The 25,873-nt window shown below is 41.7% G+C and overlaps 1 protein-coding gene across 6 annotated transcripts in view; it reads left to right on the forward strand.

Moving 5' to 3' along the window:
* LOC306997798 (uncharacterized protein) overlaps positions 1-13,381 on the forward strand; it is a 175,864-nt gene extending 162,483 nt beyond the window's left edge. For 5 of the 6 annotated variants that reach the window (XM_079611283.1, XM_079611284.1, XM_079611285.1 and 2 more), the window contains 9 exons: positions 7,137-7,580; positions 7,737-7,994; positions 8,087-8,329; positions 8,557-8,802; positions 10,319-10,558; positions 11,320-11,622; positions 11,746-12,018; positions 12,110-12,193; positions 12,669-13,381. In XM_079611283.1, coding sequence (XP_079467409.1) covers positions 7,137-7,580; positions 7,737-7,994; positions 8,087-8,329; positions 8,557-8,802; positions 10,319-10,558; positions 11,320-11,622; positions 11,746-12,018; positions 12,110-12,193; positions 12,669-12,735 — 2,158 coding nt within the window. In that variant the 3' untranslated portion in view covers positions 12,736-13,381. The remainder of the gene's footprint in view (positions 1-7,136; positions 7,581-7,736; positions 7,995-8,086; positions 8,330-8,556; positions 8,803-10,318; positions 10,559-11,319; positions 11,623-11,745; positions 12,019-12,109; positions 12,194-12,668) is intronic. The other variant, XM_079611286.1, reaches the window with a different exon arrangement.
* Positions 13,382-25,873: the final 12,492 nt, after the last annotated feature.

Genomic DNA, 25,873 nt, shown 5'->3' on the forward strand with positions numbered 1-25,873 from the left:
TATAATACAATCTTACTTTTGAGAGCAATTTAGTGAGTACACTGCACCTTTTTGTAATAATAGTGTATACAAATACATAAAGGCTTTTTTCAAATTACGGGGTATATATCAGTGCATTTATAAAGTAGGATACAGTAGGCTACAATAAAAACACATGAATACACACAATCTGATATCACTTGGAAAACTTTATTTGAAAAACAACTTATTTCAAAACAGATTTACAACATATTACACATTATTATTTATTCATTTTTTTAAATCAACTTTTCATTCCAAATACTAAAGTCCTGACAGAAAGTACGTTTTGTCCTTTTTTGTTTCTCTTGCATGGCTTCCTCCTCTTGTTCCTCTTCTTCTTTTTCTATCATTCCATTGATTAGCCTAATCTCCTTAAAGGGCATATTGCAGGTTTTTTTTTTTTTCAGAATTAATATATAACCTTGTATGAAAATACCATATGAAGAGTAAATGCATGATTAAAAATTGTTTTGCCAGACATAAGGGCACAAATTTAGTAGAAAACGTGACAGTTTCCTTGACCGTGTTGAAAAAGCGCTTTTTTTTCACCACCGCGTCATATTACGTCACAACGGGGAGTCGTTTGCCGGGCGCTGCGTTCGCTCAGTGCAGAATAGGCTGGTATTATGTTGAAGCGGTCGTGATTCAGTGTGTTTTCGGTGGTTATTGTATTTCAATTAATAATTATCGTGATAAATGACTGTGAATTATGGCCTGTCAGGACATCGAGTCCACAGGTTTCCGAACAAGAAAAAGGACGGTGCTATCTTCCGTGTTTGTGTGCGTTTTGTGCAGGGTAAGAGATGGGACTTCGCTTCTGCGTCTGCTTTGAAAAACGCGGTAGTGTGTAGCGTTCACTATAGACTGCATGATTATAATCCCGGCGATATGATGAGTTAACGTTACGTTATATGATGACGGCGATATGTGCACACTGTCCCGGCTCCTTCATCGGGTCGCCCGGTCCGCCGTCAGCATGTGGGTCGGCCACCGGTGGGAAACATGACGCTCACGGATCCGTCAGAGATCACTTATTGTACATTTGTTTTACAAAATGTGCCTTGTCTTAATTTATTTCTTTAACGTATCCTCCATAAACTTGTAATGTCTTGCAAGCCTGCAGCCTACACTTATTATTATTATAATATAATGTTCATTTTCAATCTGTACTCCGAATTTTAATGTTTGTGTTGGCTGTTTCTACATATAACAATTTTATACAGTAAGAAAGTTGTGATTGTGATTATTTTTTTATTCATTATCACCAAGTGGGGCCATTCAAAACCTTTAAAATGTCCCTCTTTCTCTGGAAACTGTCTCCTAATGGCTGACATACACGTGCAGGTAAGGGTCTAAATACTAGCTTTGCTATTGCCTGACACATAATTACAATATTGTGATCTGAGCATAGTGTTATACATATCGTCGGCTAACGTGAATACATCTATAAGCTAACACTGTTCTCTCACCGAGACCCGACTCCTGCCCTGTTCTCCTCACACCACAGCTCAATGCGTCTCCTCTGACCGTTGTTTTGTCTAATCCTGACCTGTCTACTCTCTTGGCTTCATATCAGGCTCATAATTATATGGCTGAGGTCCGTCATACGAGTAAACATTTAGGCTACAATTTCCTCAGCGTCCGAACTGTCATTGCGATCCATTGCTTTCCTATTGTTTACTTTGACCGCTCTCCCCCATGCTACGTCACTTCCGATTTGGCGGTTTTCAAATGCGGAAGTAAAATTTTCTCACAAAAACGACTCCAGAAGCCTAAATAGCGTTTTATAAGTATATGTTTATATTTAAATCTAGTTCCTACTTTATTGTTCTATACATTGGCGCACTGGGTACTCTAACCTGCAATATGCCCTTTAAGGAGTCTTTTGCTATTCTGTATTAAAAGAAAATACAGTACACCAGAAATGTTCTCATAATTTACTCATCTTTTCGCTACCGACCAACTGTCACCAGCGAGTGCATGAGGCCTCATCCACACTACTGCGTTTTAGTTTAGAAACGGAGAATTAAAACGAATACGATCTCCGTCCACTCGCACAGCATTTACTCGCACAGCGACTACTAGCTGGCCTCCGTTACATTGGCGCTCAGTTTTTCCAGTTGTAAAATACATTTGGCCAAAATCTCATTTTATAAAATATGAAATACTACTGTATGCACAGACTATTTAAGTGTAGGCTACGTATTGGCTATGACTAGATGGCAAATTACCTCTCTCTCTCTCTCTCTCAGGTCCCACATGTCTCAATCAGACATCAAATAAATAAAATATGAACCTTTATAGAATAAGTGTGTAGTTCTTATTCAAACAACAAGATCTTTTTTTACCCGTGCACAACTTCGTTCATCTGCTGGCTGCTGCGGAGCTTCAGTTCATTCAGTCACGATAGAGAGGGCGGAGTTATCAGGTTTACTGACAGTTTGAGGATCGATAAGATTTACACATCGATAGATTTAAACTCTTTTTAAGAACTTTCATTGGTTAAATATTTGTATAAACAGACAGACAGACATAAATAGATAAAATAAAAAAATAAAAAACACCAAAAAAAAGCGCACTTCGGTGTGTAGGGCAAAAAGGGCATGTGCTCTGCACAGGTTGAACCCTACCTGTGTACGTGCCCAACACTGGGCATGCGTGTGCCGGTGTAAACAGGCACATGTAGGCAGTTAGCATTGTAAAATGCCTAATGTATTTGCACAACAGCTGCTAGCAAAGACATCAACGTCAGTAACGCTTGTAATTCGTTATCCATGTTGCAGTCACTAACTTTACGTAGTCCAGGCTGTTTGTGTATGTTTTCTTCCCGGGGACGGGTCATGTGATGGGTGGCTGACGAATCAGGGAAGGATACGCCATGACTGATAACACCCAATCATAGAGCCGAGCGTGAGCCTCTGCATCATCGTTTCTAAAGTCCTCCGTTTTGACCGTCTTCACTAAAACGCCCTCCGGAGATTCAAAACGCAAAACGGGGTCGGCAGCGTTTCTAAACTTCTCCGTTTTAGGTCTTCGTTTTTGCCGTTGTAGTCTGGACGGGAGGTGCAAACGTAGCAAAAGGTCTCCGTTTCTAACGAAAACGCAGTAGTGTGGATGGGGCCTCAAGAGTCGGCTTATGGGATGAAAATAGTATCGAAATGATTAACTCATGCAAGCACACTTATCAATGAACTTGATACATGTTGCAAATATGTTTTATCCATGCCTTTCAACTTGCGTGTGCAAAATTCAAAATTGAATGAATGTGTAGCAATTTGTACAAATGCAGACATTTTTGTGAATACAAATGTTTTCTTTTGTATTAGTGTATCATAATTTGCGCATGCAAAAAAGAAGATGTGCATGTGTGGATCAGATGACACGCGTACATTTATGGCGTTATTTTCCTGTCAAATGTCGAGAGCGCATTATTGTAGCGCGAAAGTACATTAATATAATGCGCGAGCGCGAACTCTCTACTTGCGCACGAAATATGATGCGCGAGCGCGAATCTCTCTGCTCGCGCACGGAATATAATGTACCGAGCGCGAATCCCGCGCGCGCGCTCTCAGATACACGCTGCTCTTGTAAGAATTTTCTCTGGGCTCGCTCAGAGAATATGCCTGCACTTAAAACCTGTTCAGTGCCATCGCGAATCTCTCCTCTTCGCTTAAAGTAAGCGTGTATGTGCATATGGCGCTTTTCCACTGCATGGTACGGCTCGGTTCGGTTCGGGACGGTTCAACACGGCGCGGAGCGGTTCGGCTCGCTTTGCTTTTCCACTGCGTGGTACGACTCAACTCGGTACGGCACGGTTCGGTTCGCTTTAGCTCGGTTGCTTTTCCACTGCAGTTAGTACCGCTTCAAAGTGGGTGGGACTGATCGTTAAGTTGTAGGTCCGGTGGTAGCCGTGTGCGGCTAAGAGCTGTGCTACTTCCGCTCCTCGGCAACCAACGAGAGGAACGTCTGCACCTCGTCCACTGACCACGATTCAGCCATTTCTTGTTTGATTTTTTTTTTTACTTTTTTTGTCAAGTAAAAACTCTAAAAACAGGTGCTACCGCGTTTGCTGTTGTCTGGCTATTTAAATATAGCGGGTTTAGTGTCTCGTGTAGCAAATATACAATGACGCTGAAGTGACGATTTTGTCTGACCAATCAGTGATCTGCAGTGTTTTCACGTCACATTTAGTATCGGTACGGTACGCTTGGAACCTCAACAGAGGTGGTACCATTTAAAGCGAGCCGAAGCGAGCCGTGCCGTACCGTACCATGCAGTGGAAATGCGCCATAAGTGAGCCGTACCGAACCGAGCCGTACCGTACCATGCAGTGGAAAAGCGCCAAAGCGTGCCGTACCGAACCGAACCGTACCGTACCATGCAGTGGAAAAGCGCCATTAGACTGTGACCCGTGCGTTCGCGCATGCCTAAGTACTCTTCTCTTCCATTTCTTTCTCTTTGCTCTAGGCATAAACGCTGTCAAAACGGCAACAACCTATCATAAATAGGCTTCAACGGCTGACCAATGAAAACGCGACATCGTACATGGAATCTTATTGGTTGATATTGAACCGAGATGGATCCGCGGAATCGACGAGTTTTATTTGTTTTAATGTTAAATATGTCAAATGTACCATATTGCTAACGTGCAATAGCGCGTTGCATGTTCAAAAAGGTGTATAGGCTACTGAGTTATAATATCACCCTCTTACTGCATTGGCGTTAAGCTTTTTCGTAATAATCGGCTCTATGGGAGGAAAACTATATAGCCTACTACAGACAAGAGCCTATATATAGGACGCGAAACGCGTTTGTGCGTGGGTTGTGAAATGCTTAAAAACAGCGAAAAGAAAGTCTCAAAATCCAAATGAATCAAATGAGATCGACTCAGAAAAGACGTCAATGAATGCACGCGTGTCATCTGATCCACACATGCACATCTTCTTTTTTGCATGCGCAAATTATGATACACTAATACAAAAGAAAACATTTGTATTCACAAAAATGTCTGCATTTGTACAAATTGCTACACATTCATTCAATTTTGAAAGGTTGAAAGGCATGGATAAAACATATTTGCAACATGTATCAAGTTCATTGATAATTGTGCTAGCATGAGTTAATCATTTCGATACTATTTTCATCCCATATCGGCTTGGCTTCTCGTTTGATGAAGCTTCAAGCGTTCATTGCGTTCTCGCCGGAGTTAGATGTGAAACTTGCGAGATAACTGCCGTCTCTGTTCTTCTGTATTGTTTGTTTTTCATTATTATTATGTGTTATTGTTTGTATTTTGTTGTAAGCATTAATAAAAAAAAATGTAAAATTGACATTCGGTTTCTCGGCGCGCTTACGTCACGCTTTAGGTTGTCAAGCGTGAACTCAACCCTCTCATGCACGCGCAGATGACAGTTGGTCAGAATTTTTTTTTCTAAAAACTTTTGTTTGTGTTAATCTGAAGTAGGAAATTCATATACATCTCGGATGACATGAGGGTAAAAGATGAGTAAATGGTGGGGACATTTCTGGACTGTATTTTCTTATAACACATAATACAGAATAGCAAGAGACATGGGATTCCTTCTTAATATTCATCAGGAAAGAAAGAAAAAGAAGAAGAGGAACAAGAGGAGGAGGAAACCAAGCAAGAGAAACAAAGTGTTGTAAATCCGTTTTAAAATAAGTTGTTTTTCAAATAAAGTTTTCCAAGTGATATCAGATTGTGTGTATATATGTGTTTTTATTGTAGCCTACTTACACTGTAACTACATGAAACAAGAGTATATTTCCCCAGCATTAAAAAAAAAAAAAAAGTTGCAATCGTTTTACTTGCCTTGAAACAACTTAATAAATGAAACTTTGCATTGAAAACAAATTAGCCTACTTTATAAATGCACTGGCAATTTAAAAAAAGCCTTTATGTATTTGTACACTATTATTACAAAAAGGTGCAGTGTAGGCCTACTCGCTATATTGTTCCCCAAAAGTAAGATTGTATTATAGTATAAGTACCCCGTAGTTCTAAAATACTTACAGTATAAATAATTTACCTAAATCATTTGTTATTTTCCTGGTTGTTACCCCTTTATTCCCAAAACTTTACATATTGTAGGGGTGGTGATGGCGCAATGGATATTTGGTGTGAGAGACCCGGGTTCGAATCCACTGTGAGACACCAATGTGTCCCTGAGCAAGACACTTAACCCCTAGTTGCTCCAGAGGCGTGCGACCTCTGATATATAGCAATTGTAAGTCGCTTTGGATAAAAGCGTCAGCTCAATGAATAAATGTAAATGTAAATGTTCCCCTATACTTACACGTATACGTATTTGTACACTGTAATTACCGAAAGTTACACTGTAATTTCATTTTAATTACGCAGTACTTTCCGGGCTGCAATCTAAAGCGTTACCGATGTGGTATAGTTTCACCCCTTCATTGCTGAGCGCTTTTTTTCTGCATCATGGCAGATTTGTAGAGAATTTTTGTGTTTTTGTCGATTTCCCATTCATTTCCTATGGTCGGTCATTTTTGACGAAAGAGCAAAAGTGTGACTATTTTTTTATGACCACTTAGCCTGCTAGAATCATGCCCTCATTTTTTGTGTGTTCACATTACAAATGCCATGAAAGCCACAAAGTTTCGTACCATTCTGATGAAGCTGTGATTTTTTTTTAAATTAAAAACTGAAAATGTTCCGCTCAGAAATGGCCGAAGAGCATCTGAGGGCTAGAATTGAAAACAGTGAATTGAAGTGGGGTTTTTTCACCATTTTAACATTTTAAAGGAATAATAATAATGTGTACGTGTAAACGTGATTACTGATGTGACGTAATACAGGACAAAACAGCGCTTGACTTTAATGGAGATCTAGATTAAGTGTTTACTGTCAAATCAGAAAATAAACCGTGTAGAAACTGTGTGTCTGACGCAGGTTTACCTTCATATCAACTCAATATAAGCCTCTACAACTGAAATATAAACTGAATGAATAGTTAAAACCGAATGTTCATATATATTTTTATATTAATTAATAATTCAGTGACTTGCGTTTTTCTATATTTTATATTCTCCTACACTGGAAAATAAAGTGATAATTATGTGTGTCTCCACAGATTTTGTGACATCTACAGGAAGAGAGAAGCTGCTGCTCAGTTTCTGCTGGATCTGTTTGTTTCCGCATCAGAGTTTGATGCAAATACAGAAGAAAATTACACTGAACTATTAACATCTGTGTGCAGCTACACATCTTTCCCCTTTGATGAGAATGATTATGATTATATTCAGATTCATCAGTGTAATTTCCTGCTGGATCTGTGGTCACATGTGAAAGACTATGAGACTCAAACAGGCAGGAGTGTCCTTCCAGCATTACAGCCAGTTTATCAGTCAGCTCCTGCAGTCTGGAGAATAAAGCTCTCAGAGAGAAAGATCTCCATCCTCCTAGAAGTGCTGAGACTACAGACAGAGAAGAAACCAGTAGAGCTGAGAGACTGTACAGATGAAGAGAGTGAAGTGAGGGGATTCCTCCAGTGTCTGCCCTACATCTCACAGCTCAGGTCTGTGTTACTTTAAAATTCCTTTATATTTATAGATATATGCTTTTTCAACCATAGATTGTAAACAGAAGTCAGTATGCTTGAATATTACCATGACAGGATACTTTTATATATCTATATTTAATAATTTTCATTCATGAAATCCTCGTCCTGCAGGAATGCTGAGCGGTTCATCCCGTCACTGTGTAAAGCGTTTGGGCCGAGAGTGCAGGCGGATCAGCTGACTCCTCTGCTCCAGGCTTTAGACTTCACTGTTACTCTGAGAGGAAAGTTACCCAGCAGCTCCTGCAGATCTGTGGGGAGAGTCCTGGGCCGATCGCCTTCAAAACTAAACCTGACTCTGAAGACACTCGCCATCTCTCTCAGAGGACTCAAACTGCTCTTCAAACACATCACACACCTGCACAACCTGAGGTTTCAGATTCATCATCTGCATTCACACTTCTACATCATCCTGAAATCTACTGTTGAATGTTTCTCATGATCTCTGATTTTGTCTTTGGCAGTGTGGAAGACGAACTGTTAGTGAAGATGTTCAGAGCGCTGAGATCACTTAATGCTCCTTATCCACTGATAGAGGAGTTTTCACTGCTCACAAAAGACTCAAAGCGAAGTCTCTCTTGTATCCTGAGCAGCTTGACGTCTCTCCTGAGACTGTTGTCTGTTCAGTGTTTGGATCTTACTGAGTGTAAATCAGAGGCTCTGTGTCTCACGGACCTGTTCGGTCTCCAGGAACCCGTGACTATCAGGTCTGTGTTCAGCAAAGGTGGTCCATTTCTGTGAGTAAATCATCCTGTTTAAAACTGACAAGTCCTTTTCTCTGTGTGCGTGTGTGTGTGCGTGCGTGTGCGTGTGTGTGTGTGTGTGTGTGTGTGCGCGTGCGCGTGCGTGTGCGTGTGCGTGTGCGTGTGCGTGCGCGTGTGCGTGTGTGTGTGTGTGTGTGTGTGTGAGTGCGTGCGTGCGTGTGTTCGTTCAGGTTCTCCAAAGAGACTCTTCAGCCGCTGGTTTCTCTGGTGTATGAAGCACAGGATGAGGAACTGACACACTCTTTCCTGAAGAAAGTGTCGAAGGATTTGACTTCCTGCTCACTGTCCTGGGAAGTGATTCATTATCTACTGCAACATCAAGATCTAAATCTAAAGCTGGACTTTAGAAAGAACAAAATCTCCTGTGAAAACGTCAGAGAACTTCTGCCCTTGTTAGAGAGAATCCAGTTGAAAAGGTAAAAATAATCACGAATATAGCCATGGTGTCCCTCCCTATATATTTGACTCTTAGACTCATCTAAACTTATAAACTACTTTAAACTTAAGTTTAAAGCTCCCAAGCAACTCCATAGCAACCATACTTGAGTACCCTAGCAACCGTTTTGCAAGACCTATCTCTGCATCAGAACATCGTTTAGAGATGAGAGTTGGCTCTTTTAACTCATGCCAGCAAACAGCACTTCCAAAATGCTACACATGCTAGCAGTGAATAGCTACATGCTAATAGCGATTAGTTAAGTGCAAAATCATGCCAAAAACATGCTAAGAACTCAATAAAAACTCCATAGTAACCATCTGTGACAACTACCAACCACCCAGAACACCTTAGCAACCACCTAGAAACGGCCAAGCAAACACCCAAAATACCATAGAAAACGCCTAGCAACACCATAGCAACCACCCAGAACAGCCTAGCAACCACTGGTTACCACTGGTGATTTTGGTTACCAAAATACCCTAGCAAACACCTAGCAACACCATAGCAACCACTCAGAAAACCCTAGCAACCACTCAGAACACCCTAGCAACCGCCTAGCAACCACCCATAACACCCTAGCAACTGCCTAGCTACCACCCTGAACACCCTAGCAACCATCCAAAATACCCTAGCAACCACCTAGAAACGCCATAGCAACCACCTAGTGCACCCAAGCAGCCGCCTAGCAACCACCCAGAACACCCTAGAAACCGCCTAGCAACCACTCAGAACACCCTAGCTACCACCCAAAATAACCTAGCAACCGCCTAGAAACACCAGAGCAACCACCCAGTACACCCTAGCAACCGCCTAGCAACCACCCATAACACCTTAGCAACCACCTAGAAACGGCCTAGCAACCACCAAAAATACCCTAGCAAATGCCTAGAGCAACACCATAGAACACCCTAGCAACTGCATAGCAACCACCCAAAACTACTTTAAACTTTAAACTACTTTAAACTTCAAACTATTGTAAACTTCTTCAAACTTTCTGATCCAAACTTTCTCAAGCCAACTTAAAGTTTGTCTCAATGAACTTTTTTAATCTAATTTAATTTAAATATATATATTACATGTTTACATACCTTAAATGTGAGTTTTGAAGCCATTGAGTGCTTTAAAAGCATAAGTTGCTAACACGTTGCCTCTGGTTTTTCAGGGTCCCCGGTCTTATTTCTCAATCATTGAAGAAACTCTCGTTTGAGACGGTGTCATTTTTGTCGTAGAACAAAATCTTTTAAAGTAATGTTTTACCACAGACTTTATATTTACTCATGAATTGAAAACCACTATTCTAAATACATATTAGTAAGTTTGCCGGCTGACTCGTGGCACATTAGATTTCTGGGTCACTTTACATATTCACATCATGGCTGAACAGTTCAATCGCATCCATTGCTTCTCTATTGAAGAACTATAGTTTACTTCTCTCCATTCACTGAGTGACTTTGATTCAAGTATATTTTACTGAATGATCTTATTCTCCACAGGTTGAGCCCCAGCTTTACTCTGTCCATCATTATGGAGATTTATGAGACTCGCTCTCCTCAGTATGTGTCCAGTCTGATGAGTTCAGCAGGAAGTGACATCAACCTGAGCGGCAGAGTGTTGGACTCTGTTCACTGCGCTGCCCTGCGCTTCACTCTCGAGCAATGCAACACTGTCAAACTCAATCTGCTCTGGACCTCCGTACCAGAGGAGGCGCTGGACAGCAGAGTCACACATCTCAGGTTAGTTGATTTAACACTGATATTATAATGGCTGTTGTTTTGCTCAAGAATCTCTTTGTTATGTGTGTGTGTGTGTGTGTGTGTGTGTGTGTGTGTGTGTGTGTGTGTGTGTGTGTGTGTGTGTGTGTGTGTGTGTGTGTGTGTGTGTGTGTGTGTGTGTGTGTGTGTGTGTGTGTGTGTGTGTGTGTGTGTGTGTGTGTGTGTGTGTGTGTGTGTGTGTGTGTGTGTGTGTGTGTGTGTGTGTGTGTGTGTGTGTGTGTGTGTGTGTGTGTGTGTGTGTGTGTGTGTGTGTGTGTGTGTGTGTGTGTGTGTGTGTGTGTGTGTGTGTGTGTGTGTGTGTGTGTGTGTGTGTGTGTGTGTGTGTGTGTGTGTGTGTGTGTGTGTGTGTGTGTGTGTGTGTGTGTGTGTGTGTGTGTGTGTGTGTGTGTGTGTGTGTGTGTGTGTGTGTGTGTGTGTGTGTGTGTGTGTGTGTGTGTGTGTGTGTGTGTGTGTGTGTGTGTGTGTGTGTGTGTGTGTGTGTGGGGGGGGGGGGGGGCTTGGTTTATTATGCATTGTGGGAACCGAATGTCCCCACAAGGATAGTAATAAACATACTAAATTATATATTTTTGAAAATGTAAAAATGCAGAATGTCTCCTGTAAGGGGTAGGTTTAGGGATAGGGGCAGTGTAAGGGGATAGAATATACAGTTTGTACAGTATAAAAACCATTACGCCTATGGAATGTCCCCACAAGGATAGAAATGAAAGCGTGTGTGTCAGTGTGGACAGGCTGCTGCTGCTGAAGCTGCTTCATCGCTGCAGTTCCTCTGATCTCCAGCAGGAGACCGCGTCTGTTCTGCTCTCTGCTCTCCACAACACACTCGACTTCTCCTGCTGCTCGGCTCTGGATTTAACAGACACAAAAAAGCAACAACATTTGAAACTAACAAATAAAGTCTGTACAATAATCTCATCTGTGCTTCAGAAAACCCAAAGTGTTGTGAAGTTGATTTTACAGGACTGTGAGATCTCTGGTACGGCCCTGAAACAGCTTTGGCCAATCCTGCCTCGAGTCCAGCTGAGGTGAGAAACCTGACAGATCCCTTTCATTACTGATATCACACAGTCCAGTTATTTATCTCCATATAAACTCCATGTATATTGTTCTCATGTGTGTCGTTGTGTTGTTCTCCTGTCCCTCATCAGTTGCAGTAAAGCTTTGCTGCTGCAGTTTCTGGCTTGTATTAGTAAAGTTGGATCTCGGAGAGGCTCTTCGAGGAGGACTGAGGCTCTTTCACAGGCCTTGGGAGGAGAGATGGACCTCAGTCACACTCAGATGGACCCGAGCGCGTGTGAACAGCTGGCGCTGTTTCTGGAATATTCTGAAGGACTGAAAGAACTGGATCTCAGTCACTGCAAACTCACCGATCACTGCATGAAGCTGCTGACGCCACATCTGCACAAAACTCAGACTCTGGAGTGAGTTACACAGACACGACAGCAATAGACAAACACTAAACACATGTTTACTTCTGTTGTTTTATTGTTTCTGTCTCATTTCTTCTTATAGTGTGAGTCACAATAATATCACAGATGAATCAGCAGAGAGAATCCACAGCGTCGTCTCCAGTCACAGCAATATCCAGACTGTGCGGTGAGTGTGTGTGATCGGTGTTTTATTTCTGTATGTTTATTAACCCTCTAACCCACATAAGTAGTTAGTGGAACATAAATCATTTGATTTTTATGTTATAAAGTCATATCGGTTTACTGTAATCTGATAAAATTAATTGTAAAATTACAACTTAAAAAAATGCTAGCAATGCTTGTTTTAGACCCACATTGTGGGTAGGATCATGATAGGACCATGATAAGCATTTTTTTTTTTTTTTTTATATGATTAAGTCTTTATTTTTGATATATAAAAATGCATATTTAAAATGACTTGTCACATACATAAATGCCAGTGGTTCAGTTTAGAATAGCCTACATATTTTGTGCACAGTTTAGCCAAATATAATTTAATGAAATACTTTATAATGAATACTTTTACTTTTTGACTGAAGGTCCTGACTTTCTTTCACATCAGATGACTTTATATCATATTGTGGTCAATTTTGTGTTTGCAGGCTATTCGGAAACAAAGTCAGTGACAGGAAGCAGTTCATCGGAGACAAGCGATTTGAAATATGGTGAAGATCCTGGAGCGTAACCTGATGATTCATTATCAAGATCTTTTGTAAATGACTCAATTCATGATAAAACAGTGACAATCACTTTGCAAAGCATGAAACATCTGTCATAGTTTATTTTTATGATTATAAATGAAATTTTATTATAAATGATATTTTATGGTAATAATGGCCTATATATTGCCTTAATATACATATTAGAGCAAGAGTTATTTCTTATAAATGTACAGTAGTTCTATGTATTGATCTGTCTTAACTGGCTTCCAGTCGCTGCTCATCAAGTTCAAGAGACTGACTTTGTGATCGAGCCTGTACTCCATCATTTGTATTCCACATTTATAAGTCACTTTGAATAAAAGATTCTGCTAATTAACTCTTACTTAAGCAAAAGTGCATGGGCCCTTAGAATCGTCCTAACTAAGGCTAATTAAGGTTTTCATTACATGTTGTTGTAGTAATTTTCCATTGACTTTGCTTTGTTATAATAGCACTTGTTGAATTAAAGCTGGTCAGAGTAGTTTATTGAATAAACTGCTGTATGGGATGAATATAGTTTCAAAATGATTAACACGTGCAAACACAATTATTCATGATCTTGATAAATGTTGACCTTTCCTTGTAAGGGAATAAATAATCTTCTTTAACATGATACATGTTTGTCTTTGTCAATGAATGCACGCGTGTCACCTTGTGTGTCACAAATGCACATCTCACTTGTTGCATGCACAAATTCTGACCTACAATAATACAAAATTGAGGTATTGTATTAACACAACTATGTCTCTATTTGTACTGCACATTCATTTGATTCTGGATTTTGCACACACAAGTTGTATTGTATAGTTTAAATGTAGTAACGCACATTTGTGAATTTGTCAAATAGATGGGTAGTTGTGCACTCATTAATAATTAGCACCAGGGGCCTGTACCATGAAGGTAGCTGAACAAACTCGGGGTTACAGGATTAGTTTTGAGTTGACAAAACCAAACCGATGCAATCAGGCTTTATTGGTAACATGACGCAGCTCATCAACTTTCTCTGCCAACTAAGGCTTTGATCCTTAAGGGATACTTCAGGATTTAGCATTAAGCTTTGTATCAGTAGAAAACGTCTCTGGTTACGTATGTAACCTTAGTTCCCTGAGAGGGAACGAAACGCTGCGTTTACGCAATGGGAACACTTCCAAGTGTCTCGTCATGAAGCACATGTATAATCAGTCCAATGAATGAGCGGGACGTCAGGTGACGTCATAGACCAGGAAACTATAAATCACCCCTGAACGCAGAGCGTGACAGCTTCTGAAAAACCTGAAGCAAGTCGATCAGGGCATGCAGGAAGTATGGCAGGCGAACGCAGCGTTTCGTTCCCTCTCAGGGAACTAAGGTTACATACGTAACCAGAGACGTTCCCTATCAAGGGAACTCCCGCTGCGTTTACGCAATGGGAACCCCATACCCACTACGCCATAATTACAAGTGCCCGTTCTGTGTGAGTCCTGCGCACACTAAGAAGCGAGCAACCTCGCCCCCGGAGTGGAGAGGTCTAAATCATAAAATTTGACAAATGTATGCGGTGAGGACCAGCCTGCCGCATTACAAACGTCATGAAGGGAAACTCCCGAAATCAAAGCCGTAGAGGCAGCCATACTCCTTGTAGAATGAGCACGGACAGCCAAAGGTGAAGGCTGTCCGACCGCTTGATAAGCAAGTGAGAAAGCCTCGACTACCCACTTGCTCATAACCTGTTTCGATGCAGGGCAACCCTTCTTGGTTGAACCGAAGCAGACAAATAACTGCTCTGATCTACGCCACAGGGCAGCTCTGTGAACGTAGGCATCCAAAGCCCGAACTGGACACAACAGATTTAGTCTTTCCTGATCTGGGGTTTTAAAAGGTGGAGGACAGAAGGCCTGCAGCACAATTGGGCCTTTAACATTAGTCAGTATTTTAGGAATGTAACCCGGCCTAGGGTGAAGAAATGCCTTAACCATACCAGTTGTAAATTCTAGGCATGTTGGAACAACCGACAGGGCCTGCAAATCTCCAATTCTCTTAATTGAAGAAATGGCAAGTAGGAATAAAGTTTTTAGTGTACGGAACTTTTCTGAAACCTCTTCAATAGGCTCGAAGGGAGCCAGGGCCAGACCCTCAAGTACAATGGCCAAATCCCAAGCCGGCGCTCTAGAGTGCAGTGCAGGCCTCAGCCTCAATGTGCCACGGAGAAAACGATTAACCAAAGGATCTCTCCCCAGAGAAGTAGCCCCCAGAGGGGTGAGATATGCCGATATAGCTGCTACGTACACCTTTAAGGTGGAAGGAGATAATCCAGCAGAGAAACGGTCTTGAAGGAAATCGAGAACTGTACCAACCGGGCAGTTAACAGGATCCAAATTACGTTCTCCACACCAGGTAGAGAATAATTTCCATTTCAAAGCATAAAGTTTTCTCGTGGAGGGAGCTCTGGATTGCAGGATGGTCTCCACGACCTCAGTCGAGAGACCGGATTCTATGAGCTAGGCCCCCTCAGAGGCCAAGCCCACAGTCTCCACAACTCTGGGTGAGGATGAAATATTGTGCCCCTTGCTTGGGACAGCAGGTCCCTCCTGACAGGAATCTCCAACGGAGAGCCGTCCAGAAGAGACACTAGATCCGAGAACCAAACTCGGGCCGGCCAATACGGGGCTACTAACAATAGATGAGCCCCTTCCCGGCGAACCCTCTCCAGAACTCCCGGGAGCATTGATACCGGGGGGAAGGCGTACAGGTGTGACCTCGGCCACACCTGTACCATGGCATCCAGTCCGAGAGGAGCTGGATGAGTGAGGGAGAACCACAGCGGACAATGGGTTGTATCGTACGATGCAAAAAGATCGATCTCTGCTCGACCAAAGTTCTCCCATAGGAGCTCCACCACTTCGGGGTGAAGTCTCCACTCCCCGGGCCTCAGCCCCTGGCTCGACAGGATATCTGCACCCACATTCAGATGCCCTGGAATATAAACTGCCCTGAGAGACAGCAATTTCCAAAAAGATGCAAAAAGATCGATCTCTGCTCGACCAAAGTTCTCCCATAGGAGCTCCACCACTTCGGGGTGAAGTCTCCACTCCCCGGGCCTCAGCCCCTGGCTCGACAGGATATCTGCACCCACATTCAGATACCCTGGAATATAAACTGCCCTGAGAGACAGCAATTTCCCCTGGGCCCATAGGAGGATCTGATGAGCCAGTTTGCACAGTATACGAGACCTCAGACCCCCCTGATGGTTGATGTAAGAAACCACCGACATGTTGTCTGACCGGACAAGCACATGGTGGCCTCTCAGGTCCGGCAGGAAGTATTTGAGAGCATGAAATACCACCATCATTTCTAGCCGATTTATGTGCCAAGAGAGCTGATGGTCCTGCCAAAGACCGGTCGCAGAGTGGCCACTCATGACCGCCCCCCATCCTGTGAGGGATGCATCCGTCGATAGCGTTAAGCGTCGACAAGAAGCCCCCAACACTGGGCCCTGGGCGAGGAACCAAGGCTTCTTCCACATGACCAAGGCACGTAGGCAGCGCCGCGTGACCTTGATCATGCGGAAAGGATTTCCCCTCGGAGAAAACCCCTTGGTCCTGAGCCACCACTGCAGGGGTCTCATGTACAGAAGGCCAAAAGTTATCACATTGGACGCAGCTGCCATGAGACCCAACAATCTCTGAAACTGTTTCACAGTGTGTGACTGGCCTAGTTTTACTCTTTTTACGGCTGTGAGAATCGCAAAGATACGTGCTGGAGACAATCGTGCTTGCATGGTTGTCGAATCCCACACCACCCCTAGATAAGTGGTCCTCTGAGCTGGGAGGAGCACACTTTTCTTGGCGTTTAACCGTAACCCCAACAACTTTATATGAGACAGAACAACATCTCGATGCCGAACTGCCAACTGCTCGGATTGAGCTAGAATCAACCAGTCGTCGATGTAATTTAATACGCGAATGCCCTGGAGTCTCAGAGGAGCCAGAGGTGCATCCACGCATTTTGTAAATGTGCGGGGTGATAATCCTAGGCCGAACGGAAGAACCCGATATTGGTATGCTTCGCCCCCGAAAGCAAACCTCAGGAACTTCCTGTGATGAGGATGGATAGACACATGGAAGTACGCGTCCTTCAAGTCTATTGTGACAAACCAGTCCTCGGACTGAATCTGTGACACAATCTGTTTTAGCGTAAGCATTTTGAACTTGAGTTTCTGAACTCTGCTGTTTAAATGACGCAGGTCTAGAACCCTCCATGGTCAGGTCTAGACGCAACCCTCCATCCTTCTTCGGAACAATGAAGTAACGGCTGTAAAACCCTGACTCTCTGCTGGTAGGAGAAACCTTCTCTATAGCTCCCTTTTGAAGAAGCGTCAGTACTTCCTACTACTACTGTGGAGAGGACCCCTAGAAATCTGGGTGGACAAAAACCGAACTGAATTCTGTAACCCTTTTCTACTATACGCAGGACCCACTGAGAAATATTTGGCAGAAGTTTCCACGCTGCCAGAAATTCCACTAAGGGAACCAGTCTCTCGAGACTGGCCTCTGGATTTGGTTGAACAGTCACTTCGGCGCCCTGAAACGGCGAACCGGCAGGGAACAACCGAACTCGGAGGATCGTATGGGGACGCTGACACCACGGTGCCCTGTAACGGCGAACCGGAAGGGAACAGCCGTTGTGGCAGCACTGCGACTTTCCTCAGAAAGTCGCCCCCCAGAGGGCGCCGAGGAGGAACGATTTCTCGAAACCGTCCCTCCCCGGAAGGGACCACCCTCAGAAGTTTGACACCATAGGCGTCAGGACTTCTTCTTCTTAGACCAAGCCTTCTTAGATATGACAGTCCTCAGATCTTGCCTATCACCAGATGGCCTGGCCTGCGACCGCCACCCAGACCCCCCAGGTTGTGGAGGAGCCCGAGCGGCGACGCTACGTTTCTGTTGCACTCTGTGCTGTGAGGAGCTCGTAGACGGCCGAGGCTGCTCTGATTTAATGATTTTACGAAAAGCAGTCTCGGGGGCATCAGATCGGCGAGGAAGAAACTTCTGGAACGCTGCAGATTGCTTTTTTGTTTCTTGAAACCTATCAACGACACAATTTATAGCATCGCCGAACAGACTTGTAGGAGAAAGCGGGGCGTCCAGAAGAACAGATCTATCTTTATCTTTGATTTCAGAAAGATTTAACCATAAATGGCGCTCCGTGGCCACCAGGGCTGCCATAGACCGGCCCACTGATTTGGCCGTCTCCTTGGTGGCACGGAGAGATAAATCTGTCGCGCGACGCAATTCTCGAATTGCGTCAGCACTAACTTCCTCACTTTGATCGATATCCCTCAGCAGGTCAGCTTGATAAGCTTGCAAAATAGACATTGTATGCAAGCACGCTGCTGCCTGACCTGCTGCCGAAAACGCTTTACCCACAAACGATGATGTAGCTTTTAATGGTTTAGTGGGTAATGTCGGGGCTTTCAGTGATGACGCTGACTCGGGAGAGAGATAGCTCGCAAGCGTCTCTTCAGCCTGAGGCATTGTCACGTAACCAAAATCTTTAATACCTTTAACATTACTATAAATAGATGTTTGGGGATTAAAAACTCTGAAAGATACCGGTTTATTCCACGATTTCGACACCTCAGTGTGGAGATCGGGAAAAAACGGGAGTTCCCGACGGGGAGGCTGTGATCTAGATGGAAAATAGCGATCATCTAGTAAACTCTTTTTAGAATCACATTCAAAATCATCGGCTGGCCAGTCAATATTTAATTTAGCTACAGCGCGAGATAAAACCTCCATAAGCTCCTCATCACCAGAGGTATGAGCTGGCGAAAACTCATAATCCCCTGTATCAACACTGACAGCGTCCAATTCCTCGGAACTGGATAGCTGCGGTATTGGTGCCTCAACCCGGGGAGAAGAAACCGCAGGGCGGGCTTCCCCCTGGGCAGAGACACTGGATCCAGCAGGTAAAGGCTGAGATAGGGCGGTGCCCGTCTCAAACCCCGCTGCTAGATCCATCTGCGAACCCCAAGATACGTTTCCCCGCTGTGCCTCGGCAGCAGCGGGACCCGTACCTCGGGGAGCGCGGACCGAACCCTCCTCCTCAAAGAACGCCCGGCGAGAGCGGAGCGTCCTCACGGACAGCAGCTCGCAATGCTCACAGTCAGCTCCCTCGAGAACTGACTGGGCATGCTCCACTCCCAAACAAGCAACACAAAGCTGATGTGTGTCCCCACCCGTGATGTAACGAGGGCAGGGAACAACACAATGCTTGAAATCTTGCTTGCTCGCCATAATATATATATATATTGAGTGTGTTTGTAACAGACAACAATAAATCAGACAAAGGACAAATACAGAGAGCGCTTCGCTGAAGAAACAGAAGCTGTCACGCTCTGCGTTCAGGGGTGATTTATAGTTTCCTGGTCTATGACGTCACCTGACGTCCCGCTCATTCATTGGACTGATTATACATGTGCTTCATGACGAGACACTTGGAAGTGTTCCCATTGCGTAAACGCAGCGGGAGTTCCCTTGATAGGGAACCTGTTGTATTTTCAAATTACCAGGCTTCCCTCCCTCATGTCCCCCTGAGACAAGAGATTCATGTATTTTTTGTCTGTAAAAAAATCCTCTGATGACGCAAAAATCGTGGCTAAAAACTACAGCCAGTAGAAGGCCCTAGATCTGCATGTTTTCCGCCCATATATATCACTCACAGAATGTACAAATAGTGTCAGCCATCTTTTATTTGTAAACTAAGCTAACTTAGTTCTTAGTTCTTATTCTGTGGAGAAAACTGAGTAGTAGAGGGGCCATTCCACCGAATGGGTGACATTTGCTTGTTGTAACTTTTCAAAATTAAACTTTATTTTGTATATTTTTCAACACTGAATCTAATAATTCACATGTTTAACCATTCAGAATGTGTATTGGTCAATCTCAGGCAACTTTATTTAATTTTGTACAAGGTTTCTTAGCAAAAGATGGACGCATGTTTTCTCAGTCCTGTTACCGAAACTCATGTGCCATTTAAAAAGCATGTTTAAAAGCATGTCAATTAATTCCTTTGTTTTCCCCCTCAAGAAAGTGTTTATTTTAAAGAAATTGTTGGTTATATGTTAAAATAATTGATATTTGTGACAAAAAGTCACTATATATTAAGTGAAGGTGTATTTTAACAAAAAACACAAAGCAATTTTTTCATTTTAAAGAAGACCGAAGCCTCAAGTTTATAATTTTTTGAATAATTTAATTTATTAAACAAATGTATAAATGATGGACCAAACAAAACTGATAAAAACAGTGGTTTAACTCTATTTTTTTTTTAAAAAGAAAACAAAATAGTAACAGGACTGAACACTTGGTAACAGGAATGAACATTGGGTAACAGGAATGAGTGTCCATATGTGTGTGTATGAGAGAGAGTGTACATGACTGTGTGTGCATAAGATTTCTGTGTTGAAGTAATGTACTATGTGCTAGTAGTACTTCACAGTGAAGGAGGTGGAAAGTGAAAGAAGGAGAGAGAGAAGAAGAGAGAAGGAGGGATAAAGAAGGAAGTTAAAGGTGCATAGCGCAATATTCTGAGTTTTTGCAGAACTATGCCACCTCTCGAAACTGCAGCCAGAGATGTGCACGCACTAGACAAAAGTTTTCTTTTTTTTATCTTACGTGGAGTTTGCGTTGGTGTTTGAAATGAACTACAAGCAGGTCTTTTACAATCCATCTTCTACGGAGAATGCCGGCGAATACACAAACCTGCCAGACATAGCTATGTGAGCGTGCCGTGAACTCGCATGACGTCACGCCCAGTCTAAAATTCCGGCCCGAATCCCTCTTATTTATTTTACTTTACAAGATTATAGAGACAATCTCAGTGATCAGAGAAGGGCTCATTCAGCCCATTAGGCAATTGTTTAAGCATGTATGGGTTAGAAAACCGGTATTTTTAACATGAAAAGTTGCTTAATGCACCTTTAAGAAAAAGCATTTTCTTTAAAAAAAAAAATCAAAAAAGGGAGAAAAGAGAGGGTTGCGGGTGTGTCTCGCTACGCTCCTTCCATTGCATTATGCCATAGGTGGGTGTTTCTGGCACCTGCATAGTATGGGTTTTCTCCATCTTCTACAAAATATAAGAAAGACAAAGACAAAACGTTTAAGTCACTTCATGGTGGACTGGCTTCTTGGAAGTATGGTGTTCATTGTAAAACTAATGCTAATGTCTACAATATAAGTAATTACAACCTTAAAAACTCATAATTCAGGTGAAGCGTCGTTCTGCCGCGGCCGTCAGTCTCGTCCTGCTCGCCACAGTAAACATAATGAATGGAGACTGTAGAACGCAAAGTGACGTTGGCATCGAACAACCAATTTCGTTCGATATAGAGCGAGAGCGATATATTTTTCTGCGGAGGATCAAGAGATAATCATTCAGAATTACGATGAATTTAAATTACAAGCTCGAAACGGAGCTGCTGCCAATAGCAAGGTAACTTTAACGTTAACTTAGTTGAAAGCAAGAGAACTGTTGGAGAAAGATTGCGCTGATTGCGTTAATGTGTAAGTTAAACAAATACGTTCTATATTCGTGTGTGTGTGTGTGTGTGTGTGTGTGTGTGTGTGTGTGTGTGTGTGTGTGTGTGTGTGTGTGTGTGTGTGTGTGTGTGTGTGTGCGTGCGTGCGTGTGTGTGTGTGTGTGTGTAATATAGCCTATATTTTATTATATGGGTGATTCTCTGAGATGGGTGCCTTTTGGGTCATAACTTTTATTTTTTTTATACCTTAAATAGTTATATTTCTGATAATTTCATGTGATAGTGGATTAGTCAAACCTTTAAGAAAATACATTTTCCCACCTCAGGCATGAAATTCTAAACAATATTGAGTGTTTTTTTCTTACTGAAAGTTGTTTTGGAGTTCAACCCCGTCACACACCACTTGGACCCTGTTTAAATATGATTTAAAAAGATTTTCAAGTAAATTCTAGTAGAAGCTTTTCAATGAGATGTCCCTTGTTTGATATCATTTATTGCATGTAGAATTTTATTTTTAAATACTCACCATTTGAATACCAAATCAGGTCATGAAAACTATATCTAACATTGGTCTTCATATCTTATCACAAAATATGCATTAACATTAGGATTTAATCAGGCTTTCATATATTTTCCGACTGTCCTGTAAATTCTGCACACAGCAAAACAAACATTGACCTAATTTGTCTTCTTATCACGAAAATATTAATAAAAAACTATCAAATAACAGGGTTGAACTCAGCATAACGGGGTTGAAAATGATAACAGGGTTGAAGTGGTGATCATTATTTCAATGTATGGATTTCTTTCCTGTAAAATTAATGATATCACATTCAATAAAATTGTATTTTATTAAAGTTGGCAAAAACAAACAAACATTATAGTTAGTATTTAACATTAAATCAAAAGCATTAAAGGAGAACTCCAGCGCAAAATTAACCTTTGGTCTAATTACACATTGTTACCTAGTCAACCGTTATCTGAGATTTGTTTTCATGATTATCAAATGTAAATAGTTTTATCTCTAAAAACAGTTCAGCCTATAACGCTAGTATAACGCTAGTATATGGGGCATTGAGTAATGACAAATAAAAATCGCTTGTTAATACCACTAACAAGGCTCAAAATAGCCCCACACTAACACGGCAGCATAATGAGGGTCCCTACCTTCAAACCGAAGCATTGAGAACTTTGACAGTGTCCAGACAGTTTAATAAGAAGATATTTTATACATACAGTCAACTTCACGTATACAAGCAGAAGCCATCTTAGAAAAACAGTCTCTATCAGTCGATCAACGAACGCCGATCCAAGTGCGCTGAACTGTGTAGAATCTCATATGGTCCAGCGCACTTGGATCGGCGTTTCGTTGATCGACTTGAAGGTATAGGGACCCTCATTATGCTACCGTGTTAGTGTGGGGCTATTTTGAGCCTTGTTAGTGGTATTAACAAGCGATTTTTATTTGTCATTACTCAATGCCCCATATACTAGCGTTATAGGCTAAACTGTTTTTAGAGATAAAACTATTTACATTCGATAATCATGAAAACAAATCTCAGATAACGGTTGACTAGGTAACAATGTGTAATTAGACCAAAGGTTCATTTTGCGCTGGAGTTCTCCTTTAAGCATTAATTAATAACAAACATCAATTGATCTTTCCATTTGAGATATGTTTCCCTTCTCTCTGCATTTCTTCTTGCTCTGTAGGCTACTGTCTTTGCCTCTCTGCTGCTGTTTTTGCCATTGGGATGTCTGAAAATATTCAACAAAATACCATAATCGATTATTTCGGACAGTTCACACCACGATACAACAAGTCTACAATTGAGTAATCTACTAAGAAGTGTCAAACATTCAACCCTGTCACAACGATTCAACCCTGTTATAATGAAAAAATGTGACGGGGTTGAATGTGACGGGGTTGAAGTTTTTGGCTAACAGTAGCTGTAACTCCATACTTAGCTAAGACAGTAGCATCACATGGCATTTAAGACATCATCAAATTTTAATGTTTTTCAAAACTTTTATTGAATTCTTTTTAAACCGTTGTTTACTATCATTTAGTCATACAACAGAGTTGAAATGTTGAGCCTGACAATCTTAATCTGACAGCGAAAAACATGAAATATAGGTAAGAAAAGATACTGACACTTGCCTTACTTTGCAGCATGTTCTTCAAGAGACTTGTGTGATGTCACTTCCTGGATGTGATGCCACAGGGATTGATCCATTATTTTTATAGGGGGGTAAATAGTATGGCGTGACGGGGTTGAAAACAAACTGGAGGACGTGTATAAATATTGCAATTTCATATATAATTAATGCATTTTTATATATATATGTATATTTTAGTTGAAGTAGACCAACATATGATTATATTAGCAGCAACATTTTGGTATTAATTGCACTTTTTATTTGTTTGATATTCAATGAAAACGTAATGATGGTTAGTGAGGACATGCAAACATGCTTGTTGTCTACTACTTAGGCAACTCATTATCTTTAAATTAAAAAAAAAAAAAAGCAATTGTGTTGTATTATAATACAAAGGCACCTGGTTCTATTAATTGACAGAGTTAAAATTCATTTTGTGATTTCCTTCAATTGAAAATCTTTGAAGTAAGTTTGGGGGACTTGAAGGGCACCCAATTCAGAGAATCACCCATATATATAAAAAATGTAACCCAGGGTTGGCGGAAACTAAACTGAAACATAGCTGACTAAACCGTATTCATGGTAATAGGCCCCTGGTAGAAAAGTAAAAATTACAATATTGACTGCCAGAAACGTTTAATTAACACTGAATCTGTTAGTCAACGTAATGAGATGTCTGTCTATCAGATGATACTATGTACAGAACTGACTTTCCCTGTCTGGCTCGTTGGTCTAGGGGTATGATTCTCGCTTAGGGTGCGAGAGGTCCCGGGTTCAAATCCCGGACGAGCCCTTCTTTTTTCACATTTTACAAAAGACGAATTGTCTTTTGTTAGTAATGTTAGTAAAGTAGTAATGTTTTACAACTTCATTTAATGTAATTTTTATTATTTTAAAATAGATTTTAATTCAAATTTACCGAGTACAGTCGCAATACTTAACCGTGGATCAAAGTTATAATGGCATAGTGCTAACGTTTACTGAAGTGGACGGCACTGTTGTCGATTGCACGTAACGGACTGTACCCTACCAAAACGTTAATATGTCGATAGTGATAATACAGTTGGAAACATTAACAAAAGAGATGACCCCGACGTGATTTGAACACGCAACCTTCTGATCTGGAGTCAGACGCGCTACCGTTGCGCCACGAGGTCTCAAGATGGAAATTAATAATAGAGATTTGTAAACAAGTGAAATAAAAATTAAATCTATTTTTAATAGTATGCAATGTTTAAATCTAGATTTAATATTATGCAGACGTGTTCACGTGTGAAACCAACAATTTACATACTAATACACCGCAGATTTATATGACCAATTCGGTACGCATTTATACAAGAGGACTATTCAATTGTCATTGTTTTCGGATAATTATTATTGAGTATATAATGTTCTTACGTATAAATATGAAAATACCATTCCTAAAAAGGACGTTGAAATACATTAGGCACTCGTGTGTTGTTCATGTGGCTCGTTGGTCTAGGGGTATGATTCTCGCTTTGGGTGCGAGAGGTCCCGGGTTCAAATCCCGGACGAGCCCATATTTTTGTTATTTTCCGTTGAAAGTATGCTGAGAATTTCTGAGGAATTAAATTTATTCACGAGCCACAATTTATAGGACCCAAACATCCGTCAATACCAGAGCTGCATCCGCGATGCATGATCAGTGGATTTGTAGACAAGCCTGTGGTCGTCTTCTTGATTGTACATTCGCTTAGCTTGTGGACCGTGGGAATTCATGAAAAAAGATTAGGGTTAAGGTAAGTTAATAGTTAATGTTTAGGTCTATAACAAGTATTACAACACAATATTAATTACAAAATCTTGGCCAGTACGGGGATCGAACCCGCGACCTTGGCGTTATTAGCACCACGCTCTAACCAACTGAGCTAACCGGCCACATACGTCATGAAGCATATTGGTAATTTCTCCCAAAACTAGGAAAGATTTGACTATATACCCACCCGGCGACCCGTCTTACTATTATGTATAGTTAATTTAAAACGCAGTGCAGGTTAGATATTATGTATGTAACTGGTAACAAATAAAACAACAAAAAAGGACATGCTAAAGCGTTCTCTTCAAAACGATGGATCCATTAATTCGGCAGTCAATATTTGAACGAACAGAAACCGCTTTTACTAAATATGAACTATTTTCCATCTTTAAACTGAGCCAATACTAACGTTTTTCCATCAGGCGGGAGTTTCTATATAAGATAAGTCTCTGAAATGTGACTGAATAGATTAATTCATTTGTTTAGCCACGGATTGCTATAGTATCCAGCTGCAGACCCGCAGCACCACCAGTTTCAGAACCCCAGCGCCAGAACCGGAAGAAAGGGGCGGAGCTTACGTTCTAACACCAGCGCCAGAACCGGAAGTGAGGGGCGGAGCTTACGTTCTAAACCGAGTAACGCCACCTA

This window comes from Phoxinus phoxinus, assembly GCF_949152265.1.
Source record: "Phoxinus phoxinus genome assembly, chromosome: 4".
Taxonomy (NCBI): Eukaryota; Metazoa; Chordata; class Actinopteri; order Cypriniformes; family Leuciscidae; genus Phoxinus; species Phoxinus phoxinus.